Here is a 17,870-nt window from a genome sequence, read left to right on the forward strand (position 1 = left end):
CATGCATCCAAGGAATGGCAGAGCTAGGATTCAAACCCAGGCTATCTGGCTCCATAACACACATTCTTAACACTGTGCTGTCTCTGGGCTGCTTGAGAACGTGATACAGGCGGTATGCTTTCTCCCCATCCACCTCTGATCTTAGTATAAAAGCATATACCAAATAGCAATAAAGCTGTTATTAAAAAAAAAAAAAAAAAAGCAAAGCTTACTCCAGTTGTCAGGAGTTAGGAATGGATGGTGGGGAGCAGGGGAGTAGCTCAAGGGAGGTCTTTTTGAAAAGTTCTATGTCTTGACTGAGATATCAATCACATGAATCTACACATGATAAAATGATAACACACACAGGGTACCAATGTACCAGTGCCTGGTTTTGATACTGTACTATAGTTGTGTAAGATAATGTCCATTGGGGAACCTAGGTGATTGGTACACAAGACTGCTCTGTACTATTTTTGCAACTTCCTGTAAATCTATAGTCATTTCAAAATGAAAAGTTAAAAAAAAAAAAGCATATGTCTACTTCCGGCAACCCTCAAGTCAATTAGAGGTCTGTCTCCTTAAGATTGGCTCAAAGAGAGATCATTCTTGGAAGATAGACCTTCCACTAAGGGTAAGAAAAGCTCAATGGCTTTGAGCAGAGCACGAATGCAGTGGCGGTGCTGGTGGAGAGAGCTGAGTGAGGTCACTACTAACAGAGTCACGCACTTCAGTGACTACACAGAGGGAGCTGAAACCAGTTACTTATGTCTTGCAGTGACTCCCAAATGAGTAGTGTCCAGCTGGCTTAACAAGAAGCTCTCAGTGGAGCTGAATGAATGCACAGAGGCCCTATGCCACACTTAGAGACTGACTCAGTAGATCAAGAACAGGGTCCAGCAGTCTCTGTTTTAAAACCTCCCCAGGTAATGGGTTTGAGAATCTTAGATTAAGGAGCATCTGATAAAGCTAGATCCCCAATAACGTCTCAGGAGCGACAACCACCACAGGCTTGATTTGGGTTGAGATGATTAGTCCAAGCTCTTGATTTTCATATGGTTGGTATGGTCAGAGACAAGCATTCTCTTCATGTCATATAAAAACATCCAAAGTATGTGCCCTTTTCTGAATACTGTGTATAAACAATGAGATATTACAATGAATTTTTCTGTTGCCTCTTTTCTATTTGGTTATTTACCAAGTTTCTCAGGGCAGAAATGTATTTTACAGACAACGTAATTCTGTTACAAATGTTTTAGGACTGGAAGGCCATTAGGCACACTGCTAAATTAAGAATGGTTTTGGTTACAGGTAGCAAAATAATCAACCAATAGTAACATAAGCACGCAGGGAGTCTATTTGTCTCACAGGAAAAAGTCCAGAGATAGGTACTTGCTGGAATTGGTTTCTGCAGCTCAAGAGTTGAGACTGACATCTCTAGTTTTCTTGGCCTTTCCTTCACAGCTCCAGCCTATCTGCATTCAAGACTGGATGAAGGGGAAAGGGCAGGACCACTGGCATTCTACTCTTGTCTCACGGGTCAGATGGTATCCCATGGCCATGACTGGCTGCAAAAGAGGCTGGGAAATGAAGTGTTTTGCTTTTATAGTCTCTATGGCAGAGGCAAGAAGGGAAAATGGGGAGGGGTTAGGTGTTGGGTGGGCCAACCTGCAGTGGTCTGCACAGCTTTCAAATTAAATTTTATCAGGCACTGTTTAAATACAGAAACTGCTGATCAGACGTATAATAATAACTTGTCAGAAAATACTGGATGAAAATCAGGCATAAAGATCTCCACTGTCAGTAATCATACAATGTTGTTTTGGTCTTTCATTCTCTGTTGGAACCAATTCTAGATTTTTGAGAACTTGTGTTCCTTCAATCAGTTGCCTGTATAGGAGGGAAAAATGGAAAATTTAGTCATAAAGTTTCACATTTAGCTTCCGTTCCTAAATTGAGTCCTATCTTGTGTAGCTGAGGCTATTTTGTATAAATCAGATTAACATTAGTCAAATATCATAAATAGTTGTAGATGTGTCCACTTTGCCATGGCTCCTTCACATCTGCTCTGGGATCCTTTCAGTCTGTCATTCTCACTGCTGTCAGAATGATCTCTTAAAAATGGCAATCTAAAAAAAAATGCAAGTCTGAGCTCACCTCCCTATTAAAACACTTCAATAATTTCCCATTATCCTTGTGATAAAGATCAAAAATGTCTACTATGGCGTGCCATGGCCGGCCTCCCCTCTCCCCCCAGTGCTGTCCTGCTTGGCGCGTGCTCCTCAAGTTCTCTGCCCCGGCTGGACTGGCTTCAGTACCTCAGTATCCCAGGTTGCTTTCTGGCCACATCTGTCCATTTTGCTCCTGCCCCCCCACTTCCTTTCTGCCCCTCCGCTTCCTGGCCTCCCTTCAGATCTTAGCTCAGCATCACTCTACGGGGAAGTTTTCCAGACCCCATCCCTGCTTATGTCAAGCTCCCTGTCATTTATTTGTATGCTTCTTTGATTAATTTCTGATTCTCTCATGAGGACATGGTTCATACTTTTACTTAATACTCAATGGCCACACAGTGCAGGCACTTAATCAACATTCACTGAATACACGACTAAAAGTTCAAAGCCATGCTAGTTTGGATCTCTAGATATTTGCCAGCTATAGCTGAAACTTCCCTGAGTGGAACTCGACTTCTGATGGTTCTCCCAACTGAAAGAGAGCAACAAGGGCCAGAGAGTCAGCCCTAAACATAGGACTAGTACCCTTTGCCACTGTTTGGGTGGAAACAGTGGCTGAGGGGAAGGTGAGGTTTCCATTTCATGAGTCTTTATAAGGACATGGCCATGTTGACACTGATCATGCTCTAGTCATCTCTTAGTCGGCCTCTGGCTGTGCCAATCAGAAACCATGACACAGAGCCCAACACAAGGTACGTTCTGAGGGTGAAGAGCAAGGGATAAATGGACAGATTCACCTCTGACCAAAGAGGATGTGAAGCCTGTTCTCCAAAATGGTTTCACAAATGTTGAAGGAACACCTACTGTGTGCATCTCTCCACTGTAACAGGCGTTAGGACAGAAGATGCGACTTTTTTACACTCTGCCAAAGAGGACAAAGCAGCAGCTTGATTTTGGTAATCAGGAGGTTTCTGACCTAAGCCCTGAACAGGATTTTGGCGTCCTAAAGGGAGGCAGAGAGGAACAAGATAAGCAAAGGCCCAGAGGCTCTCCTGGGAGTGAGGGTACTCAGTTGCCATGCTGAGTTTCCAAATCTCCATTTCCAGCCTTTGCCCAGCTTGAATATCCACTTCTGGTATTCCAGAATCGCCACCTGCCTCTTGTGTAGGCATCCTAATCTGAAACACAACTTGTCCACTCTGAATTCATGATCTTCTCCCCTATATCCTCCTTGTACTCTCTATCTTGGTGAACAGCACCAACCATCCAGTCGGTTCTAAAATCCTAGTTGTTTCTCTAGACCTTCACTGCCCAGTATGGTAGCCACTGGCCACACGTGGGTACTTTAATTTACAATTTAGTAAACTTCAGTTCCTCAGTTGTACTAGTCCTATTTTGAGTGCTCAGTGGCCACATGTGGCTGGTGGCTGTGATACTGGACATCACAGATTATGGTATGTTTGCATCTCTCCAGAAAATTCTGTTAGATATCACCACCCTAGACTCTTCCCGTGACCTCGCCACCACCATTTAAACAGTCGTAAAGTCTTGTTGAATCTAACTTCCGATTGTCTCTTGAATATTCTGTTTACCCCTTGCTTATCTGTTACTGCCAGTGCCTGGTGGCACTATTTTTGGCACTGTTATCATTTAGGGCACTATTATCATCGCTTCTTAACTGACCTTTCCACCTTCATTTTCATCCTTTGCCAATTAATCCCTCACTTCTAAAAAGAATTTTTTCAAAATAAGAACCTGGTCGTGTTGCTCCCGATTAAAAATTCTCCCGTGGCTTCCCATCCCCTTTGGGTGGGGATCCCTGCTCAGCAGAATGGCCCTCATAGCCCTTTGGGACCTAGGCCTAACTATCTCCTCCTTTCCGCCTTCCTCTCTCTCCATTCTCCACCAGGTACTAAGCTCTAGCCAGACCAAATAACTTGTATATAAGATGCTCTTCTGACTCCTTACCGCCCCTCTGCAAAAGCTCTTCACTCTTTCTGAAGTTTTATTTTACTCATTTTGATTCCAGCCTTCTCTGGCTAACTTCTACCTGAATTTCAGTACTCATCTCACCTTCTCATGAAGCTTTCTGTGACCCTTCCGCCATTTGGGAGTCCCCTATAATGAAATTAAATCCCCCCACCACTGTCCCCAACATATACCCCTTCTACTTATGCATGTATGAATGGAGATTTTACAGCCTTGTATTTTGATATTCTTTCCCTGTAAAGCCACTGGGTAAGACTGTGGGTTGATACAGTCTCCCCTGAAGGCAGATGGTGTCATCCATCTATCTGAAGGGGCACGTTGATGTAACAGAAACTAGGGCTCAAAAGGAAGGGAGAGTTCTATCTCACTCTGGACCTTGCTAACCATGTCTGGGCTTCCAGAAGGTCAGATAAACCTGGGGATGCTCTGAGATGACAGGAAGAGAAAGCATTAACACTAGAGGCAGCCATACAGTGGGGAAGGATGGTACCCCTGAAAGAGTTACACTTTATCAGAGTATCTACCTGCCTCCTATGGTGTTACTTTTCTACTTCTCCCTAGTGTTCTTTAAGGTCTTGTTTAAATATTCCAATCCAGACTCCGCTGTGTTTTGGAGATTTCAGGGATCAACTGAGATGATAGTTGGACTAGAACAATAAAAGAGGTGCATTGCCTCCCGAAAACCAGCGTGGCGGTAACAACGAAAATGAGTGAACAAGATTCCCGTGCAGAAAGGTGAAGCCCGTGGAAAATAGCAATCATCCTCCATCCGCTGCCCCCCCTAGGGATCCGCGTTTGCTTTTACTAATGGAGTCGGGAAGTGTTATCTTCTCTCTCCTGTATCCCTGATGTACTCTTTACAGAGCTGGCATAGCCCAGGTCTGACTGACTGACAGTTGTTAATTTTCTAATACTCTGGAGACACCCTAGAGGGCAGAAATTGTGCCTCTTCACTCTTTTCCCAGGACTAAGCACCATAACTGGCATATAGTAGGTGCCTAATAAAATGTTGGATCAGGAGGCTAACAGAAGTGAAAGCTCGAAAAAGATGTGGGGCCAGACAGTAAAGGCCCTGAATGCCACTCTAGACTTTAGGCTGTATGCATCTGGGATTGGGGGTGGTGGTGAAGGAGGAGTCATTAAACCTTTTAAAGCAGTCATGTCTGTGTTGAGAAAGGTACCTTTTAGAAAGATATGAAGGATCACCTAAGGAAGAAGATGTTTAAATGATCCAGGAAATTGTGAGGGTTATTTGAATTTCAAAATAATTGAAGAATGTATTTTCAAAATCAGAATGCAGCGTATTAGGATCCGGGAAAATAGAAGACAACACATTATTTTAGGTTATGCATCGATCAATATAAAGTCATCTTTTTTAAAAAAGAAATTTCCTTTGAATGAAAATATACTTTCTGCTTTTTCAGTCTAGAAATATCACTTGCATTACAGTGAAGGAATAATTGTGGTTAAAATTAAAACTGCTATGAAATTTCATGGGAAGAAGAGTCCGCAATTATCACTATGGAGCGGCTGGAATAATCTAATACTTATTCAGAAAAGTTCTAATGCTCTGCATCATTTCAGGGAAGACCAAGTGAACTTCAACTTATATTCACTTCCCTAATCAAACAGACATCATTGGAATGGTAAAAGAGTATAGTATATTTATCACTCATTTTAGGTCCACATGCCTATAAACAACTTGCTAATAGTATTCTAATAATTATGACCTGAGATGTTTCCGTATTTCGAATTGTTCAGTTAAAAAAGTTACTTATAATTTGGATAGTTTTCATCTATCTCTTCACAGTGTTCATATACAGTACTTAAATGGCTTCACCTCACTTCTGTATCTAGATGTATCTACATTATCAAGCACTATAGTATTATTCATAATAAATAAGAATGATAATATCCTTGAGGCTGAAGATAGAAAGATGGATGGATGGTCAGAACATTATAATGACTGTGCCTAAATGGTTTCTGTAGTTTGTTTGTTTTTAAGTAGGCTTCACGCCCAGCACAGAGCCCAAAGCGGGGCTTAAAACTCATGACCTGAGACCAAGACCTGAGCCGAGATCAAGAGTCAGACACTTAAACAACTGAGCCACCCAGGTGCTCCTCTGTGTTTTTTATAAATAGCAAGCTTTTTGTGAAATTCTCATTCTAAATGTTTGTCTATATTTATATTATTTTTGCTTTTAAATTCTATCTCCAGTTACTCATAAACTATATACCAAATCTTTTGGAACCACAGTTTTACATATATAAGTATTATAAATTTTTTGTTTAAAGTTTATTTATTTTGAGAGAGAGAAAGAGAATGAGCAGGGCAGGACAGAGAGAGAGAGAGAGAGAGAGGGAATCCCAAGCAGGCTCTGTGCTATGAATGCAGAGCCCAACATGGGGCTTGAACCCATTAACCATGAGATCATGACCTGAGCCGAAACAAGATTCAGGTGCTCAACTGACTGAGCCACCCAGGCACCCCCATATATGAGTATTATATAGACAAACATACAATGCACATACCCAAAAGCTACATATTTTCTATCTAGATAGGGTGTTGGTTGTAATGTGATGTAGAATTGTGACCCGTTGCTGTGACGGCCTTTGTTGACCATTCCAAGAACTCCCCTTTTATCGTGAGGAACTGAAAAGTTTTCATCTAGAAAATACAATAAACAGTAGAGGTCATTAAAATATTTCCAAATTGTGAATATTCTATTTGTTTCATACTTAACTGTGCTGTTAAAAAAGATAAGCTATAAAGTCTTATTAGAACTATTTGAACATTTCTTTACCTTTAGTTTATCATTACTGTAGCTAAAAACAAGTATGCTAAGAAAGTTAATAATGTAAAAGGAAGTACTTTAATTAATAATGTAAAAGGAAGTACATTGCTGAGGAATAAAGGTCAGCGAATTTTCTTGTGCTGTTTTGGCAACAGTCTTCATAATTTAGCTTACCAGTGTGATCATTAAAAATATTCCCTTTGAGAAGGCTTTCAGATATGACCCTTCCCCTCACAGCATCTTATACAGACCTCTGTGGTAGTCTTTATAACACTGTGTTAATTGTTTACATGGTAAAATGTATATGCAGGCAGGGACTTTGTCTCAATATAACTTAACTCTTAGGACCTCCTAGCACCTTAACTGGCATATATGTGGTCTTAAATGTTGATGATGAAAGTTCATGCTGATTTTTAGTCTTCAAATAAATTTTAATCTCAAACCACCTATGGACCAAGTGGAAAGTGATTTTTTTTTTTTTTAGAGTAAGGTTAACAAGCAAAGAGAATTGTATGTTGGTAAATTAGGTTACCATTTTCAGGAAGTGCCATTTCTCTCATGAAATATGATTGGCTTCCAAACTCAAAATACAGAAGGAAATAGTAGAGGAGAAATTCACTAAAAGTTTTCAGTCAATAACTTTATAAAATTCTGGGAATGATTGAGAGATATGAACAATAACTGTCAATAAGATTTTGTTAAACTGCAGTTGCTAAGTATTGTAAGTTTCAAAACTAAACCAACTAAGCAACTAAGCCATATCTGTGGTAGCTACTTTTAGCTTGTTAAGTTGCAAACTGAGTAAAAACCTCTGAAATCTCATGAAATGCAAATAAAGCATTTTTGTACAAATGCGTCTATATAATTACATTGATGCTCCATATCCATTTCAGGGGAATCAAGAAATAATCCATTAATTTTACAGAAAATCACATGGAATAGAAATCTGCCCAAAGATTCAGAGTTTTACCAAAACAGCATTTGTCATTGTTCTTAGATATTATGATAAACTTTTTCCTTAATTCTGTAAGCAATATGAACATTTGTAGAGTTGTAACATGTTTACATTCTGTGATTATGGGAGAACTTTTAAAGCTTAATTAACTTAGTTAACTTTTTAAAAGTTAATGTATAGGTATAGGCAGCCCCTGACTTACAAATTTAGTGTGTTCACCTCAAAAAAAAAAATGTGTGAAAATTAAATAACTATGTTAACAGTTGTTTTAGCAGAGTGTTGATGTGGAATGTAGGGACCTGAGGCTGTGTTGCTTCTAGATCGGCAGAGGGGAACCAGTCAGTGACGGTGCCACAACCTGGTAAAGTCCGTGGGTAGAATTTGACCTCCTGCTTCTGGGAAGCATCCAACTGAGGGTAGGGGAGCCAAGGCCCCGCCCCCCTTCTTGTTCTTTACCCAGTTACTGGTGGAAGCCTTTGCCACGAATAACAGGTGGTGGTGACCCTTCCCATATAAACTTGGCACAAGCTGTACCTAGGACTGTTGGTACCTGCTTCACAGCTCACAGGGAATGAATGCGCGGCCCCCAGCTGTGCTGGAGCATCTTATCCACTTAAAGACGGGAACCAGGGGCCTAATAGTGTTCAAAATAAAACTCTGTCCTTAGAGAAGCTTTCCTGTAAAATGGATATCCATATAGAATATTTACATTAATAGAGAAATATTTTCCTACAAGTAACAATATTAAGAAGGAGGATGAAAATCCCAGGCTTAATTCAACATTTGTTCATTTGACAAATAGTTTTTGAAAGATTTTTAAGTTTGTTTATTTATTTTGAGAGAGAGAGAGAATACAAATGGAGGAGGGCCAGAGAAAGAGGGAAAGAGAGAATCCCAAGCAGGCTCCGCACTGGCAGCATGGAGTCCAAGGTGGGGCTCAAACTCACAAACTGTGAGATCATCACCTGAGCTAAAATCAAGAATCAGACGCTCAACCAGCAAGTCACCCAGGCGCCCCTTGACAAATACTTTTTGAATGTCTAGTGTATTCTGAATGCTAAGTGTGGAGCTTAACACTTTTGATTTACATTAAAAAATGTAAAAGTTCTCCTATAATCACAGAATGTAAAAATGTTACAACCCTACAAATTTTCTTATTGATTACCAAATTAAAGAAAATTTTATCATAATATCTAAGAACAATGACAAATGCTATTTTGGTAAAACTCTGAATCTTTGGGCAGATTTCTATTCCATGTGATTTTTTTTTTTGTAAAATTAATGGATTATTTCTCAAAAATATAAATTTTTTTGAGGACAGGAAAAAAAAGACTGATCATTAAATCAACCAAACCTTTTTTATTTTTTCCCTCACTTTGTCTGAGTGAGTTAACTGTTATAGATGATTTTAACTCTATCACTAGCCCTGAATGGAAAAGAAAAATTTCAACAACATACCAAAAAAAAAAAAAGTTTTGAAGTAGGAGGAACAAAAAAGATCTTTTTTATAGCTGGGCAAAAATAGGAAAATTTTAAAATCTGAGTGCTGGCTAACTTAGCATGATCAGTAATAGTTTTATTTTTAGGTCATGCTAATCGAGGCATGAAAGGAAGTTTAAAAGAGATGGTAGGAACTCAAACCTTTTCATTACCTAGTCGGTGACTCAGGAGTTCCTGCCTCTGCCCTTTACCATAAGATATGCAAGATACAGAATCTAGTTACTGCTCTGTGGTCAAAACCAGCATCATTTGTAATACACAACATTCAGGGTACAAAGTAACTGAAATAGAAATCAGAATTTATGGGCTGAAGAAAATCAGTTTCTGAATTTGTTTAAAATAAAGCTCATTCCGATGGTTATAAAGGAAGCAAATACTGTAAGTCTGAGAAAACTGCCATGCATTCTCTCTGATAAAAATATACTCAGACAATTTAGGACATTTCCATATAATTTGCTGATGGCAGCAATATCAAGTACAAATCTGACCTGAATCCAGCAATATCAATTTTGTAAACCCAGTGTTCTCCTTTTACCATCCTATTTAACTAATAATAGTCACTCACTAATTATTTGCTATTATATAAAAGCACATGAAAGTGTGCTACTTAGTATGTTTTAATTGTTGCTTTTAATGAAGCATTTGTTTGTAAGCATGTTGACTATGTGTGTGACATTAGGAATGAATAGCCAGCATTCACGAACACTTGAGTGGATACAGTATATTTATAATATTAAACACTAGTGAAAATGAGAGAATTCCAGCTTTCATTTTCATAGACAACATGAATGAATTTCATTGGTAGTGATGAAAAAAAGAAGTAAGACACACAAAGAATGCCTATAGTATGATTCCATTTACATAAAATTCGGAAATAGGCAAAATTTATATTGTTTAGGAATATATAAATGGGTTTTACCATTTATATCATTTACCAAATGATAGTTTTACCAACTATCAAGAAAAGCAAGGAAAAAGTCAGGCTAATGATTACCTCTGAGAGAGGTGGAGTTATTGCTGAGGATGGGGTCCTTCTGGCATGTTGACAATTTTAATTTCTTGACAAGGATGATAATATGGGGGGTTGCTTTATAATAATGTTTTAATTGTACAAATGTACTTTCTATATATAAATCTAACAGTTAAAAAAAAATACCCCTTAAATGGCTACCCAGACCATACTATCTTCAGTTCTCATTTCTAATAAAAAATACTTTTGTATAACTTTTAGTTGCATTATTGAAAATTGACAGTACATCAGGTTCTTTGCCTTTTATTAATGTCCACTTTCATTTAAAGGCAAGGAGACCTAAGAACTGGACAAATGGATCATAAGTTCTGTATCTGTGAATTAGGGCAAAAGCTAATATTAAGAAACTGGTCTATTTAAGGTAACAAGGATAATACAGTATTTAAAAAATATATACCTTTTTTCTTTTCTTTTTTTTTTTTTTGTATAAATGACATTTTATCTAGTTAGCCCAAACTACCTAGTCGCCAATCCTTGGCCAGTGAGAAGGATTAGGAATATTACACAAGGAATGCAAGGAGAAAAGGGTTAATATTCAGTTTCTAACATTCAGAATAGGATTTGGGAAGACAATTTAAAAAATGATGATTCAAAACAAAGCAAAACAGACATTCTCTAAGTTAAAAAAAATGATAAACCAATTTATAATATAATCATCCAGTTAAATTATTATTTATTTCATTCTTTTAAATTCACTATGTTAAGCTTAATAAATGTGAGTGTTGTGGTTGTAGTTTTGGGGGGTTTTTTTGTTTTCTTTGTTTTTGGGGTTTTTTTGTTTTGTTTTGTTTTGTTTAGCAAGCCCTGGGTTTCAATTCTTCAGCTCATGGTAATAAGGTTCAATGAAAGATGCAGAGGAAGGCCTGACTGTCCGATGTGAAAATATCCCACAGGGCGTGAAAGAGGGAGGGAAACCCATGTTTTGCTGTTCTGAGCACAGTCCTCCTCTCTCCCTCAGAGGCATCTCTCGTTTTCATTTGATGGGTTGCTGAATTTCTAATTCTGCACCTGCAGACATAGTGAGTAATGGAGTCTTCCCTAAACACACTGGGCCTCCGCAGGCACCAGAGGACAGCCAGGCCTCCTTTTGGAGACTAAATCTCCCCAACAGTCTAAGCATACGAGTGAGGGATAATCAGCGGAGGTGCAGTGCAGGGTTGTCCAGGGGGCGGGCAGGGAGATGAGCTAAGAGCTCCGTCTCCTGCTGGACAGAAGGCCCAAGTTGTGTGAGCCTGTGCCTCCCAACAGGAGTCTGGGTGATCTGACAGCAGCTGTGGGGTGGAGAGAGACGGTGGATTCTCATCGGGGATTAAGGGTATCAAGAAAGCTTCCAGGAACGTCCCTTCCCCATCTGCAGTGTTTTATTTTAAGACCCAACTCAAAAGCTACTCTGGGCCACCGCCCCCGACTCTCCCAGGCAGCTGTTGGCTCTTTCCCACAGCACTCCGTTCTTCCTCTGTACCGGCGATTGGCACAGTGCCTGTAGCTAATCTGTCGAAATATCTGTCTGCAACAAACCTAAAATCCTTGAGGCCTGAAGCTTGGTCATATCATCTTTCTTTCCTAAGGCCCTACCACCATGTAGGCCTCTAACTAGGGGTTTACTGTTTTATTAATGAGTAAGTAAATAAAAGGTGTCACTTGGATGGCTTCATTTGATAAAGCTCGCTCCACATGAATTTAGAAGAAAAATGACTTCTCCTTTTTTTTTTTTTTTTTTTTTTTTATTTCTAGGAGAGAGAGAGAGACAGCGTGAGCAGGGGAGGGTCAGAGAGAGAGGGAGATACAGACTCTGAAACAGGCTCCAGGCTCCGAGCTGGCAGTCAGCACAGAGCCCGACGCGGGGCCCGAACTCACGAACCGTGAGATCATGACCTAAGCGAAAGTCGGACGCTTAACCGACTAAGCCACCCAGGCGCCCCTCCTTTTTTTTTTTAAAGATATTTTTTAATTTTTTTTTAAAATTTATTTCTGAGAGAGAGAGAATGAGAGACAGCATGAGCAGGGGAGGGTCAGAGAGAGAGGGAGACGCAGAATCTGAAACAGGCTCCAGGCTCTGAGCTGGCAGTCAGCACAGAGCCCGACGCGGGGCTCGAACCCACAAACTGCGAGATCATGACCTGAGCCGAAGTCGGACGCTTAACCGACTGAGCCACCCAGGTGCCCGGAAAAATGACTTCTCCTTTTCCCTTCACTTTGGTATTAGTTCAATATTATTAAAAAAAAAAAAAAAACACGCCTTTTCATTGTATTTAAATATAGACACATATGTAAAAGCTATAGAAAATTAATGTATAGTTATAATTATTATTATATGCCAAGCACCCTTGTAATCCCCACTCAGGCCAAGAAAAACTTTTCCAGCTTCCCCTAAAGTGCCTTGAATACTTCAAAAGTAACTACTCCCCTGACTTTTACATACTCTCATACTTAATGTTTCCTTATACAGTTAGCCCTTAAAACAACACTACTTTGATCTGTGGGGATCCGCTCATATGTGGATGTTTTTCAATAAATACGTACAGAACTGTAAATGTATTTTCTCTGCCTTATGATTTGCTTAACATTGTTTTTAAGTTTATTTATTTACGGAGGGGGGGCAGAGAGAGAATCCCAAGCAGGCCCAGCACACACAGCATGACATGGGGCTCAAACTCATGGATCATGAGGTCATGACCCAAGCTGAAACCCAGAGTTGGACAATTCATCAACTGAGCCACCCAGATGCCCTGGCTTCCTTAACATCTTCTTTTCTGTAGCTTTTTTCCATTGTAAGAATACTGTACATAATACATAAAACATACAAAATATGTGTTAATCGACTGTTTCTGTTTTTGGTAAAGCTTCAGGTCAACAGTGTTAGTAGTGAGTCAACCGCTAGTAGTACCTACCAAGCAGTGTGTTAGTCTTTGCCATTTTTAAATGGTTGTAATGCCTTTTAAGTCTCCCTTAATCTTCAAGTTCTGCCTCTCTCCCCTTTACTCACTTTTATCTGTTAATGAACCTGAGCTGTTTAACCTCTAGAATTTTTCCCAGTCTGAAGTTTGCTGATTACACACCCATGGCACAGTTCAGTATGTTGCTCTGCTTTCTGTCCTGTCCTTTCGGCTATAATACTTGTGTTGAAAATGCAAGTTTGTTTCAACTTGATTGAAAGATTAGGGAACAACTGAGCATAAGGAATCTCAACCATGTTTATGTGCAATGTCTAGGAGAAACACCAGGGAAATGTGCCAAATGGCACCCAGCTGAACCAAGCTGCCCAGGTACACACACACCTCAGACATCTCACAGGTCAGTCACCACGTATGAGTATGAACAGCATCCACCCACATCTGTTGTTACAGCTTGCTTCCAATTTCAGAGAACCCTCCTCCTACTTCATAGTCATTCACAAGCGGAGGCTCTTCCCACGCTGCTTCCAGGAACATCAGGGAGCTTTCAAGGTACAGTGCCAAGTTTATGATAGTATTTATGTGTTTCTTGATCATAAAATATATGTAAAACTGTGTTATCAGGTCACTCTATATTTTAATGTGTCACTGAGGAAGGGGTTTTTTTTGTACTTCATTTTTGCCATAAGTCCTATAGTTTTTATTGCATGATTTTGCATAGTGCAGAGATCTTTAAGACCATATTACATCACAACTGGTTTTATTTCCTGCAAACTGGCGGCTAGGTCCAGAGCCTTGATCAGACTCATCCCTTTGGTGATGTGTTCTGTCCCCAGAAGGCTCATAATATCTGGTTGTCTCTGTTTTTGTGAACTTAGCAGATACCAATGCAGCAAAGGCCTAGATCTGTTCTTTCACTGGGGGCAGCAAAATGGTGCTGTTCTATTATTTCCTTCTCATTTATTGATTGGAATGCTTTTATAACTAGCAATTTTCTCTTATCTACAATTTGCTATAGTTCGTATAGGAAAGGCAAGATAAATGCTTGATTCTTTGCTTATCTTTATCAGTTTTTAAGATAACGAATTTGTTCCCCATCATTCCCCCAAAGATAAGCTATTAGGCTTTATTTTGTCATTATGAACTCATGGATTTAAAATATTTGTTGGGTTTCAATTATTTGCAATTATGGTTCTTTTTGAAGTTCAAATCTTTGGCCAGTGAGAGCCTCTTCAAATTGTCTTGTCATGCCAAGGCCTTTGACATGACCCTAGTAAATCTTTAATGACTATCTTGCTATCTGATGATAGCATCACTGAACATGAGATTCAAGGCTCATTTTGTAATTTCCTGTCCTGGAACTGGAATCTGCCATCTCTCCCAGGAGCCCTGGTTTCTTTTAAGTGAGCAATGACATTTCAAAATGACAATCTAAATGCTAGGAGTGTAGGATGCAACTAGGTTGGTCAGTGTAGACCAATTCAGTGGACAAACCTATATATGTTGATACATAGTGCATGATTTTAAACTGATATTTCCAATAGGATATTTTACTTATTAGCCTCTATCATATTTCATTTGCATCTCAAATGAAGATGCATTCTGATTCTCAAGGAAACAAAATGATGAAATTAGAGTATCCTATAATTACTTACTTTTTCTCTATTATACACAACAACAGTCTCAAAATAACAATATTAATACCATCACCAGTATAAGTACTGGAAATAATTAAAACAGTTTTTCATATATTCTCCCTACTTACTTCCAGTTTTAAAAAGGCACACAAAAGATACAGTCATTACATATCATACTCTCATCCTTTATTCCTCATTAAATTTTAGTTTCACATGTCAATGTGATTACTGCTCATCACCAATCCTTATGTCAAGATCTCTTTTACAATTTGTTTGTTTGAAACTCGTTCTACAGTCCATTCCTCGGGATCAGAAAGGGATTGTGACAGCATTATTCTCTAGAGTTTTACATATTGAAAAGTCTGTGTGCCCTTTATAATTCAGATTCAGTCTGGCTAGATATAAAATCCCTAGCTCACATTTCCTTTCCTTGAGCATCATAAATGTATTACTCCATTTTCTTGTGACATAATAATACGATGTCGAAGAATATGATAACCTACTTTGCTTTCCCTTATAAATCACTTGCTTTTTTGGGCCTACCTGCCCAAAGAATTTTTATTTTCTGAACTGTCCAATGATGTTACTAAAATATGTCTTAGTGTTGGTTGTCCTGGTTTAATATTATCAGGTGGCACTGTTCTGTTTCAAAAAGTAGCGTCAAGTTTATATACATATATATTTTTTTAAGTATTTATTTTTTCAGAGAGAGAGAGAGCGTGCAAGCAGGGAGAGGGGCACAGAGAGAAAGGGAGACACAGAATCCGAAGAAGGCTCCCGGCTCAAAGCTGTTAGCAAAGCTGTTAGTCCGACACAGGGCTTGAATTCATGAACTATGAGATCGTGACCCTAGCTGAAGTTAGCCTCTTAACCAACTGAGTCACCCAGCCGCCCCTAGATTTGGGGTATAAAAATATAATCAAATGCATGTATCTTAGGTGTTCAGGTTGATCCATTGTGACAGTTAGTTGTGTATGGCGGTGGAACCACCCCCAAAAACAAAAATAGAACATCAAATCCTTTTAAAATTCATGACAGTTTTTTCAGTATTAGTTCTTAATATTTATTCTATTCCTGTGTATTCATTTAATTCTTTAGGGATACTTATTGTCTGTATATTGGATCTTCACTTTCTAGCTTTACTTTTTGTCACTTTTTTGTGTATCTTTTTTATCTTCATTTCTTCTTGTTAAAAAAAAATTCCCTCCTTTTACCTCTTTTTTTTTTTAATTTCTTTTTTAATGTTTTTTTTAATTTATTTCTAGGAGAGAGAGAGACAGCATGAGCAGGGGAGGGTCAGAGAGAGAGGGAGTCACAGACTGAAACAGGCTCCAGGTTCTGAGCTGGCAGTCAGCACAGAGCCCGACGCGGGGCTCGAACCCACGAACCGCGAGATCATGACCTAAGCGAAAGTCGGACGCTTAACCGACTAAGCCACCCAGGCGCCCCTACCTTTTACTTCTTTTAAGACACATATCTGTCATGTTTATTTGGCCTATGGTCCTTCTTGACACATATCTGTCATGTTTATTTGGCCTATAGTTTGTTTATTTCTGAAATTTTCTTTTACTGTTAATTCCTTCCTTGTTCTGTAATCTCATGTCTAAGTTTTTCTAAATCTTATTTATGAGTTTTCCTGACTTGTATCCTAGTCTCAAGGTCTTCTGGCTCATCCGGAAATTTTTAGTTTTGATCTGTTTTGTAAGCATGTCTATCCAGTGTATTTTCATTATCTGTAGTGATATTCCTTTACTCATTCTTTTACTTCTTCTAATAACCCTGAACTTTTTGTTGACTGTTTTCATATAAAATTAAGACTCCTAAATGTTTAGAAGGAGGTGTGGTTTTAGAAAGAAGGTAGCTTTTCTTCCTTCACAAAGCTCCCTCTTGTGTTGTTTTCATGTTGTGCTCAGAAATACGGCAGCTTGCTCATTGAGATTTCCTGGCTCTGTCCCCATTCCTTCTTTGTCACCATTGTCCCTATATCCTGCATAACTGATTCCATTCACGGCACCTCCTCCTCACTGTGGACCTGTCCTGGAAGAGTGCCCTTTCCAGTGCCCTGGAAGATCGGTTTCAAGAGTTCAGAGAGGTTAGGCTGCTCCAACCTTGCAAACCTTACTAGGGACCCCCTGCACTCACCCACTGTTGGCTGTTTTGGGGTTCTCCTGTTCTCAAGTCGGTCAGATGTACTGCCTTCTCCCACACAGATCCTGACGCCATGCAGAGTTCGCAGCTGTTGGTAGTTTGCCCCCATCTGTTTGTATTTGAGAATTCAGGTGGCTACCTTGTCACCTAGTTTTGCTGTAAGTGTTATCCATGGGTTTTCAGTTTTCCTATCTACATATATGGTCTGTTTTTATGTTGGAATTTCAAAAAATTTCAAAACCTATGCCATCACCATTACCATCTTCCCAGGATTCCCAATAGCAGTCTTAATGGAATGATTATCAAAGTACCAAACTCTGGGTATGAGCATGGCAAATTACAAGCCTTATAAATATAAATTCCCTTTGGCCCTACAATACTGATTCTAGGAATTTGTTCTAATGGAATAATCTAATTAGGGAAGTGAAAAAAAATGTGTATACAAAGCTGTTCTGGATTGGACTGGGGTACCTACCCCATTTTTAACTCCCATTTTTAGTATGTGTACTTCTAGTGTGCTATCCCAAACACCATTTTATTTGGAGTTGTGAATTGTCCAGTCTTATTAGATTTGAATTATTAGTGATACATGACAGACAAAATGTAAAAATACAGACCTTCAAATGTTGGTCCATAAATCGATTCACCATCATCTCCTTTTCCAGCTACTATATCTGAGAAATAACAATAAATAAACATTAGAATTTTGAGACTAAAAAAGAGCATAGTAATGATGGGAGGGGAATGCTTTAAATTATGATTCCACTTATAC

At 39.1% G+C, this 17,870-nt stretch overlaps 1 protein-coding gene across 3 annotated transcripts in view; it reads right to left on the bottom strand.

Moving 5' to 3' along the window:
* Nucleotides 1-1,318: 1,318 nt before the first annotated feature.
* Nucleotides 1,319-17,870, bottom strand: part of PPIL6 (peptidylprolyl isomerase like 6) — a 32,775-nt gene continuing 16,223 nt past the window's right edge. For 2 of the 3 annotated variants that reach the window (XM_039237416.1, XM_039237414.1), the window contains 3 exons: nt 17,716-17,772; nt 6,672-6,807; nt 1,319-1,869 (listed from right to left, as the gene is read on the bottom strand). In XM_039237416.1, the coding sequence (XP_039093347.1) occupies nt 1,758-1,869; nt 6,672-6,807; nt 17,716-17,772 (305 nt within the window). In that variant the 3' untranslated portion in view covers nt 1,319-1,757. Of the gene's footprint in view, nt 1,870-6,671; nt 6,808-17,092; nt 17,208-17,715; nt 17,773-17,870 lie in introns of those variants that run through there. The other variant, XM_039237415.1, reaches the window with a different exon arrangement.

This window comes from Hyaena hyaena, unplaced genomic scaffold (assembly GCF_003009895.1).
Source record: "Hyaena hyaena isolate Hyena2069 unplaced genomic scaffold, ASM300989v1 scaffold_123, whole genome shotgun sequence".
NCBI classification, from domain to species: Eukaryota; Metazoa; Chordata; class Mammalia; order Carnivora; family Hyaenidae; genus Hyaena; species Hyaena hyaena.